A 16,263-nucleotide genomic window follows, 5' to 3' on the forward strand; every position below is an offset into this window, starting at 1 on the left:
GAGCTGTTAAAAAAAAATGGCAGAGAAGACTTTGACCGTCATGTAAAAGGTTGCAGGGAATTCTGCTGACGCAGCTGCATTTTAATTCCTGCTAGCTATCAGCAGGAGGCCGCTGGCTTTTCATTAATTTCCTCTCCACTATTAATTAACCATGTGCCATGTATACTTGCTTAATTAGGCCACTGGGCCCAGCGCTTTGCTCTCTTAGTGCTATTTCTAGACAAACCTACTGATCAGTGTGTTTAAACTGAGGATGGAATCCAGTTTCCCCAGTTTAATCTGTACCAACTGCCTCCTGCATTGAAGTTAAACTGATGAAGTGTCGTTCTACACTCGTTTATTTTTCTAATGTTGTTTTTGAAGCTGTAAAGGATTTTTTTTAGCTTCTTTAAATGAACAAACAGGAAACCATAAAGACCTTTGGAAAGCTGGAAAACGTCATCAAATATGAAAAGGAGTGATGGATTCCTAGAGATACTCTCCCTAACTACACTGAGAGAAATAAGCACATATTTTTTGGTTAATATAATCAAGATACTGGGATTACATTCACATCAGGATGCTCTAAAAGGATCAATTGTGCAAGAATGTAAAACTCACAAAAAACTGTAAAAAATATTAAGAAATGGCAGTCTGCATTTGATAATTACTTCTTAAATTAAAAAAAAATATTGAACATATTTTCCTCAGTGATTACATCCTCTACAATTGCTTTTTGTGATTCTTTTTCTTTGTAATTGAAATTACAGATTTTGCAACGCTACTTCAGAAATATTTGCAATTTTGCGATATTTGCACTTATGTATGATGGTAAATGTGACTTTTTCTCACTCTTCACATCAATTGAACTGTAATTTGATACCAAGTCAGGTTGAGGCAGCAGTGTAGTAGAAGTAACAAATACTGCCCCCTGCAGGTGGGAGCCCTATGTTTTTCTCAGTTTTTGAAGAAAATATTTGCTAAACTCACAATTATAAATGAATGTGAACTGTTTATTTTTGAAAAACTGGAGGGACTGATTGACGTAATTTAGCAGGTAAGTGATAAAATCTGCTTTGATTTGTTTGATAAAATAATATTTAAGCAAACTGCTGTTACCTTGACGGTTCTGCGTTCCTCTGGAGTCTGGAGGGCCACATCAGAAACTATGGCGGCCTGGATTTGGCCCCCGGGCCTCGAGTTTGTGTGAGGTAGCACATCCTTCAGAGCCACTGATGTTGGATTCTCTACAAGAACATGTTCTCTACATGGCTGTGTCTGCCTCCTGCTTCTGTTTGGTTCCTTTACCACTACAAATCATGACAGATCGGTCACAAATTAGAGTCTCTGTAGAGGTTTTTATTAAACCTCTCCACTATAAACTAATAACTCTTTGAGGTCTTGTTCATGAGGCAACCAGACAAGAAGTTGACTAGATAAATGATTTGTATTCATGTTACAAAATCTAATTACATCGTCATTTCCAAAGTCATTGTGAACAGAGGCAGGAGTAAATAAAAAGAAAAACAAACATCTCTTGTTTCTAATCTTTGAATAATTTCAATGTAATTTTCATTTTTATCACAACCCTCAAATAAAGGTGATCATTTAACATTAAGACGAGTCAGGCAAGCATAAATATTGTTTTCTGGGAAAACTGTCCTCCCTCTTAGCTCGGTGGTACTAGGATCTAACATTTCTCAGCAGTCCAATCGTCTCTCTGTCACATCTTCAATAAAACATAAATATTTACCTCTTACATAAGCAATAATTACTGCAGGGTTATTGTATCTGGATTATATTGCAGCTTTCTGTCTTGGCACGGTGTTTAAAAACGTGACACACAGAACAGAAGCCTTTAGATATGCTGGAGACGGAAACATACCCAAGGCTTCAAATGAAATGTGCAACCCCCCTTTGGCCTCTTATCAAATTTGCATTCACAGATTTATGCTGTTTTGCCTTCGCTCACTTTGCAATCTTTGTTGACCTGTTTGGACTTACAACAACCCTGATGAGGCAATTAAATTTCCCTGCCAAAGCCAGCCTTGGAAGGGATCAATTCTGTCCTTTTAGCATCAGGTGGCAGGTTCTTGCATTCATTACCGTCTGCATATGTTTCCTAATGGGATTGGATTTGTACTTATGAGTCAACAGTGCTGTTATTGAATCGGAGTACAGCAACTGCTTTCTCCTTTGCTTCTTTTTGAAGCTTTTTTTCTCCTGTGGAAGATCGTTTATGGTCTTTTATCAGTGTAAACACACAAGGGATGAAGCAAAGTAAAATGGATTTTACTGTTCTTTGCATTTTTGAAGGTGTCTTTGGTGGAAATCAATCGCTTTAAGGTATGGGTAAATTAGAAGTGGTCTTGTAGAAAAGATGGTCTTCTGCGTCAGTGACCGCACCATGTTTTGCTTTCACTCGATAATTGCTTTGATTACCTTCAACTTTCTGGGTGGTCGTCCTCCAGGGGCCTCATTAGGCAAAACGACAAGGCCAGAATTTTAAAATTAGCTTACCGAAGACATATTTCATGGCCAACATTCACTTTGACCTTGAACATTTTGATGCATATCAACGCACACGGTAAAGGCTGTTCCTCAAAAGGCAGATTCACATGCAAAATGTTTAGCTCCAACTTTAGGATCCAGGTTTAGATCTGACTCTGGGTTCTGACCTACATAAAGCCTGGAGGAGTTGACTTTAACCGAGCCTGGGGGGGAGGTTACAAATGACTGCACCGCTCTACATCACATCAGACAAAACGAAGTAAGAGGAAATTCATTGAAAGTCACAGGAACGTGAGCAGAGGAGGATGTTTGATTAGACTGGAAAGGGATTAATTATTTATGGAATGCAAATGAGCTGGCATTGGACTGCAGGTCCGACTCTGACAGTTTAGGCTGTGAAGCTGTTCCTCTAAACTGATGATAAAATGCATCCAGAAAAAAACACGTTGCTGTGACGTTTACATGAGTCCAACACACTGAGCAGCTCCAGATGTCATTTGTTTATGCTTTGAATCTTATGACTGGATTACTTTCTGTTTCATGGACAAACACTGACTAATGTCATGCAGAATACTGCAAATCTAACATATCACAGTTTGGTTTGTGAAACAAAAACTTTTTTTTAGATGCAGAATTAAATTATGGCTCTAACATTTAAGTGAAGATATTTATGTTATTGGTAATAAAATTTTGAGTTTCATTATTATTGTCTTGAATTGTAGTGTAGGATATTTGATTTAAGCTAAATCTGCTACCCATTGGATGGAATAAACTCAAATAGATCAATATGGGTAAATTGTTTTTTTAGGTATTAGAAACCTTACATGTCAATTTAAAAGTAAAATTCTGTATTTTCATTCTCAGATGCTGACCTTTGACTCCAGATTCTTATTCACGCCTGCTTGGCTGCAGATCACATCTGCTCATCCTGAAAAACGTTTCCCAGTTCTGTCTGATTTAATTCCTCTCACACATGTAACTAAAGTTCCTAATTCAACCCTGGTCCTTCGGCTCAACAACCTACATTTTTAATTCAAGAACAAAGATCCCAATTTCTCAAGAAATGAGTTTATAATTGGTAATTCTAGCACTTAAACATAGCAAGTGTATTTATAGACATTATATATCCCTTTTACTGATAAGAGTTTGTGTTGTTTAAAAAGGATAACCTTGACATTTTTATATATTGAACTTGTATGCAAATAGTATTGCTAGTGTTAATGTTAAAATCCGTGTTTGGAGTAATAAATTTTTTATTTTGTTTTGAGCTGCTTTGAACCGTAACACAACCAAATGTGAAACTCAAAGCAATTTACTGTGTAATTTCACAGCTCGGCTGTGCATTTCTTTCACCTACAGACATCTTCTAACCACAGTCATGCCTGGAAGAGAAATAGAAAAACTCTGAGAAAAGTCGGCCTGAATAATTGTTGAAAAAGGAAAATCTCTTGCATGACAAATTATTCTGTTCCTTCTTTTGTCTCACTTGGAATGGAGGAAATATTTAAATGTTTTTACAAGTTTTGAGTGCTCACTGTGTGTTGCAAGCCAACATGGGAGCAAGAAATGTAACGTTAAATAATTACGACACTGTAATTGTGTTTTTCCAAGAGACAAAAGGGATTAAGGGAGAACTCAAAGCAATTTTAAATCATTCTTTCCACTGTCTGGAAAACAGTCTAGCAAATACGGGACATTCAAAACAACTACCAACATTCCTGGTCTCCAAAAACCCGAAATTGTGATCATAGGACCTTCAGCAGGCTCTTGCTAATTTTAGCATGATGCCTGTAAAATCAGAAACAGTCTGCCCAAGTTTGAGAGGACAAAGTATTGTTCCCTAAGAAAAAACATTTGACCTGACGATAGACTGCCAGACAGAAAGCAGATTTCATCTGTTCTTTGGACAGATGAAATGTAATGTTTTCTACACAAATCAAATTAAAAGAATCGAACTCCAGCTGGGAGATATGGAGGTGGAAGTGTTGTGGTTTGGGATGATATTTTGCTGCAGGATCTGCCTGACTTACCACCATAGAATCCACCATGAATAAACCATGTATCAGAAGGAACTGAAGGACGAAAAATAAAAATAAATAATTAAATAAAGCTGAACTTAACTGAACACTGCAGTATGACAGTTATCCAAAACATACCAGTTAATCCATCAAACGCTGGCTGAGCATTGGGAAATGGAGTCAAAGCCCAGATACCGACTTCACTGTGATGCTGCCGGGTTGAAACAGGCTGGAAATAAAGATAATATAAAGAAAAACCATGTCACGGCTAAAGAGTGTGGAGTTGGAGAAACTGTCTTTAGAAAAATATCAGACTGGCAAAAGTAAGTGCCTCACGTAAGCTTGTTGTTATTATTACCTGTATTTATTTTATGCCAATAATACCTAGCTTCTCACTTACTGCAAAATAGCACCTATTTCACAATATCAAAAATAATAAACTAATAATAATAAACAATAAAAACTAACTATAGAACACTGTAGCCAAATAAAATTAACAGTTATTTTAGCCTGTTGTTGGCAGCACGTCTTTAGTTTTTCCTCAGCTGAAAAGCTTTTACATATCAAGTGGCAGAAGGTTAACTTTTGTTCTTTAAGTGCTATCAAATCATTAAACGTCAACATATGAGCTCTTCCTAATAAAGAAATACATATTTAATGGGGAGTCCTAATTTCTCACGACTTTAAATCTTACATCGCATCAGACTTAATTTAAAAATCGGGCTAATATCATACATCTTTCCAAAGATAACGTTTTTTTCAGTTCATAGCCATGCAGCTGTAGTTCAAATGTTAATTTTTTGTGCTTTTTTTTTCTCTTCTTGTATCTCAGCTTTAGCACTGCCTACCAGTGTATCTACTACTCCCCTCAGCACACAGCCAAAGCTCAGGAGGTACTCAGCACCGTGAGTCTCCTCCAGCCCCTCATCACCAGCTTGGCTGACCAGCTCCTCCAGGCCGCCCTTGAACACTCCTCCTCTGGACTCAAGGATGCGCTCAAGAGCCTTTCTGACAAGGTGAGCCAGCAGCTAAATCTCTCATCTTCCTTCACCTGCGTCTCAGCGACCTCTTCATTGCTCTCCATCCCAATCCACAGCAGCAGACAAACTCTTGAGATTAAGTTTGTCAAAATTCATTTGCATTCATACCTCTTTATTAAAATCTGTTAACATTCATTTTGGTGGCGGTGTTTAAATGTGGATTATGTTGGTGCAAGCCGTTTCACTGGAGGCCCACGAAGGGATTTTATACAAGCTACACTTTTCTACCAACAGTTTGTGTTGACAAGAAGACACCCAAAAATGTAAAAGTTTCCATGAATAATTATTTTAGTTCCTGTTTAATAGAAATCTTAGGTAAAAGAACAAGTTGGGAATTTGTAGGACAGCGCTGACTCCTGAAAGGTTTGGCCACTGCAATGTATTTTGCCAATGGATGATATTGAATTTTTTTTTTTTTAATCTGTGATTTCTCATTAAACTTCACAAATGATCTCAGATAACCCTGTCTATAGTAACACAAACCCGATCCGAAGCCCTTAGACTGAATGCAACCAAAACATGAATAAATGCCATCTTGGAAGAACAAACCTGAATTTAGAAATTCATATGAAATGCATAGCTTATGGATAAAATCCCCAAAATGTGACCTAAAAACACAATTAAAATGTTTTTTGTTTTTTTTAAATAAGATACCCAAAAATGTAAAGTTTTCACAAACGATTTTTAATATTTCAGTTTAATAGCCGATCTCCCAACAAAAACAAAAAAACAAACAAAAAAACCGAAACAAATGCATGTGCGGTATGGTGGCTTATGGAGCTAGAGCATTTTTATCAGTATAATTAATGAATTACATCTGGTGCTGTCAGATTGCAATCTGTTGTGGGAGAGATTGTTTGTGCCACAGTGGAACAGAGCCCAATCAGCCTCCTTAATTGGTACATTCGCTCTGTCACCGCTTCCTCTCATCCTTGATTAGACACGCACACGCTGGCCGAGCAAGCCCCTGGCCTGGTCAGCACAAGGAGGGCCGCGCGCTGATTAAAATCTCAAGCTGGGTTTGTCGGTGTTTGTGTGTGAAGCAGCGGGAGGTGGGAGTGTGAACGGGTTTGTGTGCTTGTCAGAAAGCTGATGATGACATCTCTCTTTCTCTCTTTCTCTCTTCAAATCCCAAAGTCCATGATGAAGGAGCAGCACACAAACATTTTTATGCAGACACATGCCTGAAACAGTGTGCAGAGACTTTGAGTGGTGCAGCTTTGTAAACATGTAAAGTCTGGAATGTTTTAATGAACCACAGATACGGGTTTTTGTTTCCTGTTAGGTGGTCAAATATACAACCGATTGATTTTAATTAAATCTTTCACTGAGAGTTGATGGAGAGAAATTCAAAGCTTACAGGTTTTACTTGTTTCTTGTAAAGTCCATGAATCAACAACAAGTATAAAAGTTCCACCATGTTCTTGTGAAAGGAGTCTCATAAATGTCATAAAGGTTTCTATTTATGTTGAGTGGTGGGAAAATGAAAATTGCTTTGAACTTAATTATGTGCTTTGCTTAAAGGGGCGGTGTTTTTCTGCATCATTTTATAGCATAATCAACTCAACCGTGTTACCTTCACTTGCTCTGTATATCAAATGTGACTTAAAAGGAATTTGACTTCATATTATACTGCTTTGAAATTGAGCCTCTGTCTCTTTAAAAACTCCTGCTCTGTTTGAAACTCCACTTTGAGGAAGTCATCTCAACATTGCTCTTTTATTAAACCTTTAGCATCGTTTTTACCAGCGTTACACTGAGAAGTAGCTCCTATAATGAGCTCAGCATACGCACAGTTCCACCAGGTGTTTTCCAACTGCTGCTGCTAGTCTGAAGGAGCTGAGTAGGAGAGCTGCTCTGTGAGGCAGAAGCCTGAACACTGCAGCTCTGAGGAGGATCTGTGCCTCGAAGGCACGGCTCCTTTGAGGCACAGCTCGGGCAAAACGCAGCTGGATGGTTGCCATGGAGATTAAAGGATTCAACACGCTAACATTAGCCTAGCACTTCAGCAAACTGCTTTGCATGAAGCTACCATCAGCAGGCACAAGACATTAGTTTTTTAAGGCTGTTTTTTGCAGCTGTGTGCTGAGTCTGACATGTCTTTACATACAAACGATGATGTTAGGCAGAGTCTTCTGAGATTCCACCTAAAACATTAAGCTAGTTTGGTAGCATTTTGAGGCTGTCCAGCAAAAACACCTGTTGAGGCTAAATATCTGTATTGTGCAAACTCTGAAGCAACTAGAACTGCAAGCAGTTATCAACGGGTTCTAAGTCCAGCACAGACTCCTGAAAGGTTTGGCCATTACGATGCATTTTGAAAATGGATGGCATCAAACCAAATCTTCAAAAAATGTAAACCTTGTAATTCCTCATGAAACTGCCCAGATTTTCTCAGATAAACCCGTCTATATCTTGTCTATATCTTGAACAATACAAACCCAATCCAGTGCCTGTAGACTGAATGCAAGCAAAAAATGTGAAGTCATTTCCACAATATTGGCAGTACAAACCTTAATTCAGAAATTCCTACAAAATTCATAGTTTATGGATACAATTCTCCAAAATATGACTTAAAAACACTATTAAAGCACCTTTAGATTCAGTCTTCTTGTCAGAATCCCACATCTGGACTTGGATATTATTTTAACTTGTGTCTTGCTCCATCTGAAGCAAACTAACCCCAGATCATGACTCCGCCATATTTCAGTTGAAATGGGTTTTCCCGGCGCTGAGGTGTCTTTCCGTTATGTGACCATCTGTGTTTTTAATTCATTAGTTTATCATTATTGCTTTTACCCAAGTAATTTTATTCCTCTAGAGATCAGACTGTTTATTCTACTGGAACATATTATGTTTTTCTGTTAGTGTTTGTATACTTATTTGCATTTTACACCTTTAGTAGCTGTAAGGTGTTTGGTTGTTTTTATTGCTGTGAGTTGGTATTCACCGCTGCTTGCCTCGTCTCAGCTTCTAATCATTTCGTCTCATTTCAGAACGAGCAACTACTTGTATTATAGTGTTGTTTTGCATTAAGACCGTTAACTGTTTTAATAATTTTTTTTTAAATTAAATAGCAGCATACAGATTTGTCTAAATCAGGAACGCAGCATTTAGAGTGAAACAATTTCTTTCCAAGATCTTTCCAAGGTTTGCCTTGACTATCCTTATTCACTGTTTCCAGTAAGTCAGTGCCTTTCTACTTCTTGATTAGCTCTGGGTATAAAAAAAAGTTTCTTGTCTTTATATAATAATGATTGTGTTGATGATGATAATAATAATAATGTCACGCTGATGATAATCACAGTGAACGGACTAATCTTCCCTGCCTTCAGCTGTGTCCTTGGAACGTTATCATGTTCCTGGTTTGCTGCTTTAAAAAGAAAAAAAGAGAACCAGTGGGATTTGATCTGTATCCATCTACATATGTGGAAATATACCGTCTTAAGAGGTAGCTGAGATCTGACCGGTTTCATTCCTGTTTCTAAAACAAAGTGAGCAGAAGAGAAGTGAGCGAGTTCTATTTTTAAGAGCCCAAATGCGCTCATCCTTCAGGGGGAAATCATTGAGGGTGAATGGATTTTTATGTTTCTTCTCTTTCCCAGATCAAAGATAACATTTTTTCACAGTCGGATCGCGCTGAGGCGCTTTCAGACTTCAGACTCAGATGCTCCTGATTCCAGATCAGATCAGCAGATTCTTAGAAAGGCAACCAACACTTTATCTTCAGGGATGCTCAGCGTTTCAGCCTTTTCAAAGATGGATGTTGAGAAATTACACAAACAAGTATTTTTTTGCAGAGATGTGCACCATTTATCTTTGACCTTAGTAAACATATCTTCAATTGTGTTTTTAACATTTTAAACACATTATCTACACTTCCTGCAATAAACCATAAAAATGTGGACCACTTGTGTTATGATCATGGTTTTATCTCGTTAATTTTCAACGAATCACCAGTGCTTTGACCTTCTGATCAAGCTTAAATCTTAAATACAATATTTTTCTTTGTGAACTCACTTTAGAGAAGTGACTAATACTTTAACTCAGATTGAAAATTAATTTTAAGGTCAGATAAGCAGAGCTTAATTTCAGCCTGATTTGAATCTTCAGTCTTTGCCAAACTTTGTTCTTTTTAAATCCGTTTTCTTCTTTTGGCTGTTTGGATTTTTCATCTTTCACTCATTTATGTGCAGCAGTTTTCCATCAGACATGCATTTTCTCAGACAATTACACATTTGATTTACTTATAGACTGTAGTTGTCGCATCATTGACCTACAGAAATGGAGATAATTTAGGTTTAAATGGATACGCATTAAATATAATTGTGTTTTTTAGAGTCTTTACCGTTTGCTTTTCTTCTTAGGCAATCATCAGATGGTCAACTCTAATAAAAACTGTAACTCTGGGCTCACATGAGTTAGTAAATGTATGTTTTATTCATGGCAAACTGCATCATAAAATATATGCTCTTTGAAATAGACTATTAAAGTTGTAGAGCCGCCGCAGATAAAGAAAAAAATATATTTGGCTATGGAGAAGTAAATGTGAAATATTTTCAAGAAAAAAGATGAAAATTCTACATTATCAGTTTGTGAGAAAAATATTTACATTTTTCCTGAGGTTTCAATAGAAAAGTTTTTTTGTTTGTTTTTTTTAAATAGCATTGAAGTGATGATGCAACACATTTCCAAAAGATTTGTCACCCAGGGAAGAAACCCCATTTTTAGAAATAACAATTTGAGTAACACTTTATTTGAAGGGATGTGCATAAGACTGACATGTCATAAACATGGCATGACATAACCAAATGCAAAGTTAACACTTTTAATGGTGTTTTAATTCAAGTTTTAATGGAACTTTGCATTAAAAGTTTCATTATTTACCAAATAATGAAAAGTTGACACTTTTTAATGGACTTTTAATGCAACTTTCCATTACAAGTGTCATTATTTACCAAATGACATTTACGAAGACGACTTCATCTTCATGACTGGTGGCGTTATGTTTATGACAGCATCATGTCAGTCTTATGCTCAGCCCTTCAAATAAAGCGTTACCACGATTTGCTTAAAAACCACTGGGTTACTTTTACACCCAGGCTCTAAAAAGGAGAATACTTCACTGGAGACGAAGCCGGCTGAAGTTTGGACTAGTCTGTGCAGGACGCGGCTCAGAGCTGGCTGGAGATTTGACACTGCAGTGGTTTTCTTTAGGGCTGACGGAGAACCTGCAGTTTCTCGGTCCACATCAGGGGGGTTGAAGCAGAAAAATACGAACCGAGTCCATGTATGCAAAGACAACACAGGTCTCCTTTTGGCATTCTGGCTGTTGTGTTTTGTTTAGCTGCATTTTTGTGGTGATAAAGCAGCTTTGGTAACTGAGTTCCTCCTGGGAGTCGCAGCAGCTTCCAGGATGATCAGCAGCAAACAGTAGCTGGTGAATTTGACATCAGAAGGGGAGGGCTCCTTGGAGAGGAGGGCCGGAGGAGGAGTAATTGAATTGTTTGTTGCTGTTATTCTCCTCTTCCATTGAGGTGAGGTAATGGAGAGCATCTTCCTTATACTGAAGGACTGTGTTCACTTTCCTTGTTTCTTTCACTTCCTCTGTAAATACGTCTCTGTGTTTTCTTCAAACCCACTCCGCCTCGCCGACGTGACGACCCTTCTCTGTCTCACACACCCTGTCCGCTTTGTATCTTCAGCACTTCCATTATTATTTGTTGTGTAGTTTCCGCTGTCTGTCTTTTTTTTCCCATCTCTTTCCTTCTTCGTTTGCTGCAGACGGAGCAATTTGTCCACACGCTTAAGGACGAATTGGTCAAGAGCGCCCTGCTAGCGCTGCACGCGGCCCGACCCGGGTACGTCTCCAAGAGCCAGAAGCAAACTCCGGTGCTGTGTCACCAGCAAAGCCAGGGTGGGGACCTGAATCACAGTCCGGTCCAAGGACTACCGGGCCACAGTCCTGTCACAGAAAGCCCGGTGGCGTGTAATAATGTGAAAGGAGGAGACGGCGGGTCGCTGAAGCACCAAGACTCCATACCACACCACAAAGAGTACGACGAGGAGGAATGGGTTGGTATCCGGACACTTCTTCAACTTCTTACCCTCTACAACACTTTTACCACAAGACTCTTTCCACTAAGAATCTCCATCAAGAGACTTTATAGGACAAAACGGCTGTGAAAACCAGTTAAATATCATTAAAATATTGAGTTATTGCAGGTCAGGGGTAGGGCTGGACAATAAATCAATAACAATATACATTGCAACACAGATGATATCAATATATAATACATCTGATTCAATATTCAATATAGAGAATATTCACTGAATTTAGATCCAGAACCACACAGCATTCTGGGAGATGTAGGCAGAGGAAACGTCATAGCTGGTCAACCTCTCATGGCCAGCTAAGCAAAATTGGTGGCATCAACTCACTCACTCACTCTTTGGTTACCTAGCAACTCACTCACTCTTTGGTTACCTAGCAACTCACTCACTCTTTGGTTACCTAGCAACAACCCATTGAGTAAGTTTCACCACTGTGCCTCTTAACTGGCTAAAGATAACTTAAAAAACTAGAGGGACTGATTGATCCATTTTAGCAACCCAGATATAAACTGCTTTGATTTGATTGATAAAATAATATTCAAGCACACAGGATGAAACTATTTATGAGCCCTTTATTAGTCCAGACGGCCTCATAAAAACACTTTGTGGTTTTAGAGCCCAGGTCTTGAGTTTGACACATATTATAGGTGAAAAGACTGAAAATGACAAACACGATAAATTAAAAGTGAATTAATCCAATTAAATTTAGTTCAGGTTATTTATAAGTCTAATGTCAAGGCACTGTTGAAAACAAATAGTTTGAATCTAACTAAATGGAGTCGAATTCAGTCCAGCATTCAGTTCAGGTCCAACTGATTTCAGTAGAATCTAAACACACGACCAGATTCAGCTCAAATTATGACACACAGAGTCAAATTTAATGCAAAAGGATAAATAAAAAAATATCTGCAAAGCCCTGCAGAGTGGATGGAGCCGCTGACTTGGCAGCAAGCCTTCCTCCTGGGCAAGAGGTGAGAGGGGGAGAAAAAAAACTTTTCTGGTCCAGAAAAGTGACAAATCTAAACTCAGAATCACTGAGACAGAAACGCTTTAACTGAGAAGATGAACAGAATCAGAGTTATGGTAGCAACAGCTCAGTCAGCAACATCAGGTGTTAAATTAAAATAAAACAGAAATCAAAGTGAATGGCAGCAGGAACTGCAAATAATGTGCAAATAGAGAGTAGTAGGAGAAAATATTACATTGAAGAAAAATGGTCTACAGCAGCATAACTACAGGAATAGCTCAGAATAACAAAGGCAATGATGTGTGTTTTATTAACAAGCAAAAAATTAGACTTCTTCTTAAAAGTGGATAAAGTGTCTTAAAGTTTACATTTAGCTTCCAAACGTTTAGCAGACACTGTTTTTTGAATAAGGATTTGGACAAAAAAAACATTCAAAAATCAGTTTTAGGGAAAAGTTTTAATGATCTTCATGTATCCAGACTACTTTAAAAAGCTAAAGTAGTCTTTTTGTAAGAACCTAATCTACAGGTGGTTTAAAACCTTTGCACAATGCTGCATAATCTAATAAAACATTGTTTTGGTAAAACTGTCATGCAGATATTTTACAGTAAATGTTATGTAAATTTCAGTTTATTTCTTGTATAATAATCAGAAAACTAATTATAAGCATAATCATAAAACTCTCAGCAAACGAAGGAGCTTTTACTGTTTTAAACAGACGTCATTGTTTTGGCCAATCATGTCAATTATTGGGAAAATTTAGTTACTCGTTGGACATTTTCCCTCATTTTAGTGGAAATTAATTTCCCAGGAATTAGAATATTTCACTGTGACAAACTGAGTGTGCAGGATTATAATCTTATCATTGAAACTAAGCCAGCTTCTCAAGCGAGCATGCAGGCTACTTTGTTTATTTGTGAAAACAGCTTCTGTCACACTGACAGCAGAGACACTGATTAAATTATTTCTTGGCATTTAAATAACTTGAATCTTTTTTTAACCTAAGAAATTCCCAAAAAAATACACTGGTCCCATATGCAAACACACACACAAAGAAAAATGAGCCTCAGTTCATCACTGAAACCCAGAATAAAGAGAAGAAATGGAAGAAACAAAGGAAATGCTTTGAGCGTAATCCATACAGCCTTTTTCCTTTTGATCTGTTGAACACAAAGAGAGTTTTTGCTGTGTTTCATTTTCTTTGTTTTTATTTCTTTGGCGTTCTTTCCACCTTGCTGCCTCAGACAAGTGGAATCAGTGAAGCTGATCTGGCCTGACTGGTGGTTGTGCGATCTCTTCCTCAGGACAGGGTTTGGGCCAACGTCGCCAAATGTCTCAACTGTGTGATCGCCATGGTGGATAAACTCCTCGAAGGTGACAACAGCAAGCCAGAGCCAGCGCCGGAGCAGCAGCTCGCGGATGTCATCACCTCACACAACCCAGGTGAAACGCTGTTTACGCCGTTTTACTTTAAAGGTTTACGGTTTGGAATTGAAAGGGTTAAACCGGATACAGGTTTTCCCTTTCCGTTGGGTTCTGGTTTGCATCTTGTAATTTTGCTCATGTGCAAAAGTTGAGGAAAGACATAAAACGAGCTGAGAGCAGTGAAGAAGGCAAAAACTGTAATTCCAAAAATTCAAATCCTGGCAGAATTCAGGTCGAAGTCGTAATTCCTGCTCCAGTTCGGACCAGCATTTTCACTGTAGTACCACGGGACTCCTGTTCTTCTCATCAAATGTCATAACATTTTTGCAACGATTGTGCAAGGCTTCGTTTTCTACACTAAACAGTGTAAAACAGTGTTTTACATGTGAGGTTTTCAAAGCTGTCAAAACTTTGTGACAATTCACTCTGAGTCTGTCTGCAGTTAGTTCTTTCATGCCAGTGTGTTGTCTGGCCCTAAAACGTGACTTTAAGATGATTCCACACATGTGGTGGTTGGAAAAGAAGTTAAAATAATGATGTGCAATAATTCTCTCATTCATTTGGCTCAGGCGCTAGGAACAAAAAAAGATTTGGTGTTGCAGGTAATGGGTAAACGAAAGATTATATTGAGCAGTTATTGACTCAAATTATATGATTTCTGGACGTCACACTTTTTTTACTAACAGCAAATAAGATTAGAAAAATCAAGGTTTAATTTTCTTAAATGTAAAATATCTTGCTTGCAGCTTCTGACTGAGCAATCTGTTCTTGCCATGGCATGAACTGTGTTTTTTCCTTTTGCCCTTCAGATGTGGGTTGTTGCTCCCAGATCCCAATGATTTCATAATCCTCAGGTAACAAATGTTACAAACTGAGACTGCTGTAGGTAGTTGAGGAGGAATTTGTCTTTCTGTTTACTTACATGAAGCTTTTCCACATTTCCTGCAGGATCTTTTAGGAAAATAAGAGTGTTGCCTTCATCTGCTGCAACACATCCATTTAACACATTTCCACTCCAGACAAGGAAGTTATTATTCATAAAATGTTGCAGATATAGTAAGTTTGACTTCATGGGTTGTTTTTATTTCAAAGTATTTTGTCTGAATGTCAGCTATCAATGTTAATCTTCACTGAAGCACAACCAGTTTATAGTTAACATTTCTAAATTTCTAAACAGAACGACTTCTTCCAAACCTCCGTGAATAGAAAATCCCAGAAAACTGAGATTCTTGGTTTGAGAGAATAAAACATTTTCTTACATTTTTATAGAAAGCACCCATTTTAACATTTTAGTCTTGCAAAGTTAAGCATGGTGATTAATTGTGATTTATCACGGTGCTGCAGTCTGATTAATCTGATTAGATTTTTAACTTTATTACTTATATGCCAGGAGAAACTGTTTAAAGCTGACAATGGTTTTTGCTTCATACTTTCAAGATTTTGGGTTTTTGAGCTCCAGAATATAATCAGTTCTGGCCTTTTTTAATGAAAATAAAAGTAACATCATAGCTAGGCCTTGCTATGAATATTACTCATCTGCCACAAAAACTAGTTCATGTTAACTGTCATTTTTGCTTTATACTTTCAAGACTTTATACTTTCTCGAGTGTCAAAATATGATGTATTCTGGCCATTTTTGGTAAAAAAAAACACAATACTTAGGTCTTATAAGACAATTGTGTTATGAATTCAAAATTGCACTTCCTAGCAACAGTGTTCATCATTGCAAACCCAGCGAGAGCCTGTGGTTTTAATTCAGCAGCACTTGCTGGATTCCCCCACCTACCTAACTACTGTGCTTCTTCTGTTAAACTTACACTAAACCTGCTTTTCTATAGATCCAGTTAAAGCACTTTTACCCAATTCACCTATGCACACTCACAAACATTCACATTCATTCCCCTGTATGCAGTTTGGTTTTAACTTCAGGATGGCTCTCTGGTCCAAAGACACTTTGACATGTGGAACATTTTCCTGCTCCACCTTGGGACTACATATCCCAGCGAGCCACAGCCGGCTCAAGGACTAACTTCCCTGGTAACTCAGAGTGGTGACAGCGTGGCTTAGCTTCAAATCCAGCAGCAAAGACTCCCAGAGATGAAACCGTATTCTCCTGGTCTGAACATTTCAATTCTCCTTTAATCTACAAAGTTTTATTTTAGTCTCATTCATCCAGAGAGTTGTGTTTTTTTCAGCAGGTCTTTGTCTG

The 16,263-nt window shown here is 37.9% G+C and overlaps 1 protein-coding gene across 5 annotated transcripts in view; it reads left to right on the forward strand.

Moving 5' to 3' along the window:
- inpp4b (inositol polyphosphate-4-phosphatase type II B) overlaps positions 1-16,263 on the forward strand; it is a 196,229-nt gene that overhangs the window by 153,977 nt on the left and 25,989 nt on the right. For all 5 annotated transcript variants that reach the window (XM_017306762.1, XM_017306766.1, XM_008419948.2 and 2 more), the window contains 3 exons: positions 5,341-5,524; positions 11,333-11,623; positions 13,934-14,072. In XM_017306762.1, the coding sequence (XP_017162251.1) occupies positions 5,341-5,524; positions 11,333-11,623; positions 13,934-14,072 (614 nt within the window). The remainder of the gene's footprint in view (positions 1-5,340; positions 5,525-11,332; positions 11,624-13,933; positions 14,073-16,263) is intronic.

The sequence above is a fragment of the Poecilia reticulata genome, linkage group LG1, assembly GCF_000633615.1.
Source record: "Poecilia reticulata strain Guanapo linkage group LG1, Guppy_female_1.0+MT, whole genome shotgun sequence".
Lineage (NCBI taxonomy): Eukaryota > Metazoa > Chordata > Actinopteri > Cyprinodontiformes > Poeciliidae > Poecilia > Poecilia reticulata.